General features: G+C 48.8%; 1 protein-coding gene across 1 annotated transcript; it reads left to right on the top strand.

Moving 5' to 3' along the window:
- The first annotated feature begins 3,356 nt into the window (after positions 1–3,356).
- Positions 3,357–5,641, top strand: LOC124708199 (actin-depolymerizing factor 7). Its single transcript, XM_047239884.1, has 3 exons — positions 3,357–3,473; positions 4,793–5,058; positions 5,149–5,641. Exons 1-3 carry the CDS (start codon positions 3,471–3,473, stop codon positions 5,297–5,299), a joined length of 420 nt encoding a protein of 139 aa, XP_047095840.1. The 5' UTR covers positions 3,357–3,470; the 3' UTR covers positions 5,300–5,641.
- The last annotated feature ends 359 nt before the right edge of the window (positions 5,642–6,000 follow it).

Below are 6,000 nucleotides of genomic sequence, written 5' to 3'. Positions count from 1 at the left end.
ACGAGGGCGGGACATCGGCATGGTGTAGGAGTGCGGGAGGCGATTCCGGACACTGGCGAGGAGGGGGAGGAGGAGGAGGAGGAGGAGGGGCGGTGGCTGAGGCTGGAAATCATGAGAGGAGGAGCGGCGGAAGCGGGACATCGCCGTGCTGATCGGAAATTGCTTGTACGCGGTGGCGGTGGCGGTCGGCGGTCGGTGGTCGGTGGGGGGAGTCGCCCAGCATTTCTCGCACTTTGCCTGAATATTGGGTGGGACCCATCTTGGTCACACCTTCCGTCTACAGCTGGGCATGGGCAGCCCAGCCCGGACGGCCCGGCCCGACCCGGCCTGAAAATCCCGGGCCGGGTCGGGTCGGGCTTGCATGTCGGGCTGGGTTTGGGCCTCATTTTGGAGCATGAACGTCGGGCCGGGCCGGGATTTTCTCTGTTCGGGCTGGGTTCGGGCCCGATTTGTAAGCCCAAAGGTCAGGCTGGGCCGGGCTCGGGCTTGGGAATTCACGTTCGGGTTTTTCGGGCCTGGCCCAGCCCGAGAAATGCCCAGGTGTATCCGTCCGTAGGTTCAGCATTTCCATAATAAATTTGATATACGACCACACTTATTGCCTTATTGGGGTAATATTTCACAAAACTACTACTCAAATATATTTTCGTAGGTAGTACAACTGAAAAAAAAATTGAGCTAATTACACTTCATGTCCAGGAACTTGTATAGCATGTGATAGTTTGGTCCTACTACTTGCAAAAGGTGATAACCTAGTCCAACAACTTGCAATTCGGGTTCAAGAATGGTCCTCGCCAATCAGAAGCCACTTGCCATCCACGCTGACAGTTTGGACGCGCTGGCCTGTGTTGTTTTTGCTAATAACCCCCTGCTTTTTTCGTTTTCTCTGTTTCGAGCCTGTCTGAACTGCCCGTTGGATCGTGACAGGTATCCTCGATCGCGCGTCGACTGCACGAATCTCCAACCCTAGTCAGTAGAGGAGAGCTGAGCTGAGCTGAGATAAGAGCGGTGGGCGGCGAGAGAGGAGCGGCGCAGCTGGTCGGCAAGAGAGCAGCGGCGGGTGCCCTACGAGAGGAGCGAGGGAGGTGCCCCGCGGAGAGGATCGAGGGAGGTGCCCCGCGGACAGGAGCTGCCCCGTGAGCTCAATGGCGGCGGTGGCGGAAGCAGATGGGCAGAGGAGGAATGGAAGGAGACGTCGGTCGTCTACTACCCCACGGCGACGAGAGGTGCTGCCACGCCGACAAAGGTATAAGCTTCTTCGTCGTCTCCGATTGTTTCCCCTTTTGTGCCTCCACTGTTCCTAAATTCTTCTTGAACCAAAATTATGTGCACAATTTTGAACCAAATTTATTTTTTCAAATTCGTAGAAAAGAATGGATCAATTGGAGAATGATGGTGTGATTAGAAGCAGAAATTCCAGAGACATTGAGGAAGAAAATAAATAGCTAGTGCAAAAGATTAATGAAATGGAAAATGAGATAAAGAGAAGAAAATCTAGGAAGAAAGAAATGCAGAGGGCACACCAGCAAGATCTTAGAAATAGAGATAGGAGAGAGTTTATAATGTCGACAGTTGTAGCTTGTTGTTGATCTTGTACTGTGTTTATGCGTTCATCAGGGGCTTTTTGTGAGCCATTTTTGTATCAATGTACATGTTTTTGGTGAAATAAAAAAATTGTGATGTGAGAACCAGAGGGAGAAGACGAGATCGAGGACGGCGAGACGTACCGTAGGGTGGCGGAATCATCCTTCCAGAGCCTCTCCCGAATCTCTGGCGCGTCCATCGGCTGCAGCGGCGGGAGGAGCAGCGCGTGCGCGACGACGAAAAACAGCAGCGCCGATAATTTTGCTCCAAAAAAAAAGAAATAACTAGTTAACCACCATGCCATCCGCGCGGGAGGAATTAAATGACGGAAGAATTCTTTCCAGGGGGTTATTTGCAAATTGACCAACGCGACAAAAACCACCTGGCCACCGATTCGGACTCCAGCGTGCCGACTCCAGCGTGGCTCAGTCTGACTTCGAGGACTAAACCTTCATATCCGTTGCAAGTTCCTGGACTACTTTCTCACGTTTTGCAAGTACTAGGAACAAACTATCACATGCTATACAAGTTCATGGACCATAGGTGTAATTAGCTCTATATTTTTCACAACCACAACTTTTAGGGTATGTTGTTTCAAATAACTCAAATCATAGGATTTAGCCTATTTAACAATGTTTCTAAGAGTCCGATCCCACGGGGCATGTACACCTGGCAAACCTAAACTATTCTGGACTCAAAATTTCACCATCAATTTTCGCAAAATCTGAAAGACTTTCTTAATAAGAAATGTTGTCCATATCATTTCTTATAGATTTTTTGTGGCACAATATGGAGTGGATGACATGAATGTTGGCACAATCTTCCAGTCAAGAAGTCAAGAGATGCTACATCCAAAAGTCGCGTTGAAACTCCGCGTCTGGGTACGCCGGGCTGCTCCCACCACTCGCTCGACCGGTCCTACACCCAAAGGCGTTGTTGGTGCTACGGCTGTGGCGGCGGGGTGGATGCAGCCTCGTCGACGATGCGCGGGCGCTTGGGGAGTGGCGGCAACTCGTCGACGGGGGCCGTGAGCAGGGACACCACCTTTGCATCCCCCCCGCCGTCCTCCTCGGGGAGAACGCCCTCGAGGAGAAGGGAGCGCCCGCCGACGAGGCGCAGCGACGAGGGACGCCGGGATGGTGGTCATGGCGAAAGTCAGCTTCTTGATGTCCCCATCGCCGGCGATAACCGCACCACCGATAGAAGAAGCATCAAGAATAGGAAGAGGGGAGTCTTCGGCAGCGCCGTGCTTCCGGCGGCGATTCGGCATCGCGGGAGAGGCAATTGGGTGGATGAAGAGAGGGAGAAGTCGCGGTCATCTCTCGGTGTCCTGTCTTGAGTGTATGACAACAGGATCCCACTGCCATGTCCGAGCTGGCCCGTTTGTTTGCCGCTAGAGCATGCCCTAAGCTATTTCTGTCCAGCCTCGTCGAACACCACCTAAACTGTCCTAAAACGAATGATTTAGATCAGGATTTGGGTCGACCGGTGGAGATGCCTAACGGGCCAGGGAGCACACGGACACGGGTGGCTGGAGACTGGAGTGGGCGGTGCACGAGGACCAAGCGCAACAGACGAAGAATTTCTCTTTTTTTCCATAAAAATATAAAAGAATATCTCTGGCGCATGGGGCCCGCGGTCGGTGCCCGTCACCGAAAAGTAGAAATGGCGCGAGGAGGAAAAAGAAAATATGCCGCGAACCGCGCGTCCATTCCACGCGACTCCCACACACAAATACCACACCGCCCTCCTCCCACCACCCACGCCCATCCCCACACCCCTCTCCAAGCAGCAGCCGCAACAGAGAGAGAGAGAGAGAAGCGAGGGAGATATCCAAGTCTCTGCATCCGTCTCTTCCCCGTGTGGTCGTCCCCGAGGCGGCCGAAATGGTATGCAATTCTATCTGTTAAAAAATATCTATATGTCTTTTTTGGCGAAAATCAGTTCTTAATCAGTTCTTCATTCTTGCTGTTGTATACAGTACACATCTATGTATTCACTGTAAGCGCTAGGTTTATTTCTATTTCTAAAGAGTGGTGCCTCCTTTTCAGTTTTCTTGCTGAAACTCGAGTTGCTTTTGTATGCTTTGTCGTCCTCAGACCTCAGTCCTCACGGTTCCAATTATCTGGAGGAAGTAGTATTTGTGGTAGCAGTAGTAGTTATATTGGGGATTTTCGATCGATCCCTGACATGTAAGATCTCTTTCTAAATGCGCGCGATTTAGCATGAACTTTGGGTACTGGGCTCCGGGCGATTGACAAGATGCCTTCAGTTTGGCGTCGGATTCATCCGGTACAGCCAGAGAGTTTCAGGCTCTTCTTGTTTTTTTAGATTCAGTTTTGAGTAACTGCTGTGCTGTGAATCTACTGACGGGCTTAAAGTTTACATGGATTGAGACATATACCCTCATTTCAGGCTCATTTCAGTCCCTCTATTTGTAATGGCGGTGCTTTAATTTGTATAGATGAGTAGTCCTTGACACATGTTATCTCAAGATTAGGAAACCTCGAGTATGGAAGATGCCAACCCTGCAAAGTTTATTGCACTAGTCATGTAGTTTATTGGTTCCATCTGTAGTGTGTTCTGTCAAAGTCCAATGATGAGATCCTTCATGGATTTGTGATATGCGAATAGCCACTTGACAACTCGAGAAAAGACATAATTATTCTTCCTGCTTTCCTAAAATGAGTGCCGATGCTTAACAGCTTGCCACCGATGGTGCATTACATGGAAGAGAGTTGGGGGAAGACGCACGAGACATCTCATGGCACTGTTTTTATATGACATCCAGCATGGTCCTTGGTCATGGTGTTACATTTTCTATCTGCAATTCAGAATCGTTGTTGGATGTGTACCTGTGAATTGCCTTATTAGCTTGTGTGTCGACGTTCGGCCAGCTGAGGTTCAGGTCCACTGAATAGGTCCATTTCGTAAAATTCCGCTTGTTCGACAGCCACTATCCTGACAGGCATCTGCAATGAATTGGTTTAGTTCAGATGATAGTTACAGGGCAACTAACTACATCTAATCTTACTCTCAGATTCTCAGAAAGGTGCAGCTGACTGCAGTTGCCATGTTGCAGCAGCGGCATCACCTCCTCCTAATCAATTGTGCTCAACCACATTTCTTGTGGAAGTACTTGTTTACAGGTCCATAAAGTGTCTATTGCCATAATATGATGACTAACTGCCTTGCACTTTTACTCTAGGCGAACGCCGCATCAGGCATGGCTGTGGACGACGAATGCAAGCTCAGGTTCCTAGAGCTGAAGGCGAAGAGAACCCACCGCTTCATCATCTACAAGATAGATGATAAGAAGAAGATGGTTGTTGTGGAGAAGGTCGGCGAGCCCATCCTGAACTACGACGATTTCGCCGCTAGCCTCCCTGCCAATGAATGCAGATATGCCATATTCGACTATGACTTCGTTACCGAGGAGAACTGCCAGAAGAGCAAGATATTCTTCGTCGCATGGTTAGTACTTTCTTCATCTTTTCTTCAGTTCACCGATCTCCACTATGATGCAATATTGTCGTATCTGATTCGCTTTGACTGTTGATGCAGGTCTCCTGATACAGCACGCGTGAGGAGCAAGATGATCTACGCGAGCTCCAAGGAGAGGTTCAAGAGGGAGCTTGATGGCATCCAGGTGGAGCTGCAGGCCACAGATGCTGACGAGGTCGGCTTTGATGTTATCCAAGGCCGTGCAAACTGAGCGGCATGGTTGTGCTGCTGCTACTACCAAGTATGATGAGCCTCCGATGAGGATCTAGCGCTCTCATTGACACCCGTCGTGAGTTCTTATTGTTACCATGAGGCAATCCTGATCGAGTTGCCATTTGTACCACCTAAGGAAGATCCAAGCCATATCTAGGGCAACATCAAATCTATGGTTTTGCGTGCCTGTTTGGTGGATCTTGGAATCCTGTATTAGCTGATAACTTCAGTTGTTTTCGACTATAGGATCCTATTATGAATGCGGCATACTACCATCAGTAATCCTTGCCCTCCGCTTGAAGTATCTCCACTGAATTTGAATGAGATAGGTTTCTAACTATTAAGATCCATAGGATTGGTTTGATTTATCTATTTATTTGCGTTCACCGAGGCTGGTAGAAATGAATATTAAAAAGTGCTTTAACTGCCTAAGTTATAGGAATACAATTTAGTTTTTTTAGGAAAAAGTATCATTTTGGTGATTTGGAACATTTTCATGTGCATAACCATCAGAATACAATGATTTGGAACATGGTTAACTGGGCATCCGTCTGGATATGGTGAAGCGTGTAGAATAATGTTCTGATTAACGCTGATTTAGCACACTGCCTTTCAGTCGATCCATCTAACAACTAATAGCAGAAAATTCAGCGAAAAGTGACTTTGGCACATGAGCACCAATGCTCCCGATTTTTAAAA

Source organism: Lolium rigidum, chromosome 4 (assembly GCF_022539505.1).
Source record: "Lolium rigidum isolate FL_2022 chromosome 4, APGP_CSIRO_Lrig_0.1, whole genome shotgun sequence".
In the NCBI taxonomy this organism is placed as follows: Eukaryota; Viridiplantae; Streptophyta; class Magnoliopsida; order Poales; family Poaceae; genus Lolium; species Lolium rigidum.
Note: the sequence above shows the minus strand (reverse complement) of the source record. Positions and strands in the feature narration are given on the sequence as shown.

Excerpts from the sequence above, each read along its gene's own strand:
- LOC124708199 (XM_047239884.1), top strand. Across the intron at positions 5,059-5,148 it reads AAGATATTCTTCGTCGCATG|GTCTCCTGATACAGCACGCG; the intron begins GTTAGTACTTTC and ends CTGTTGATGCAG.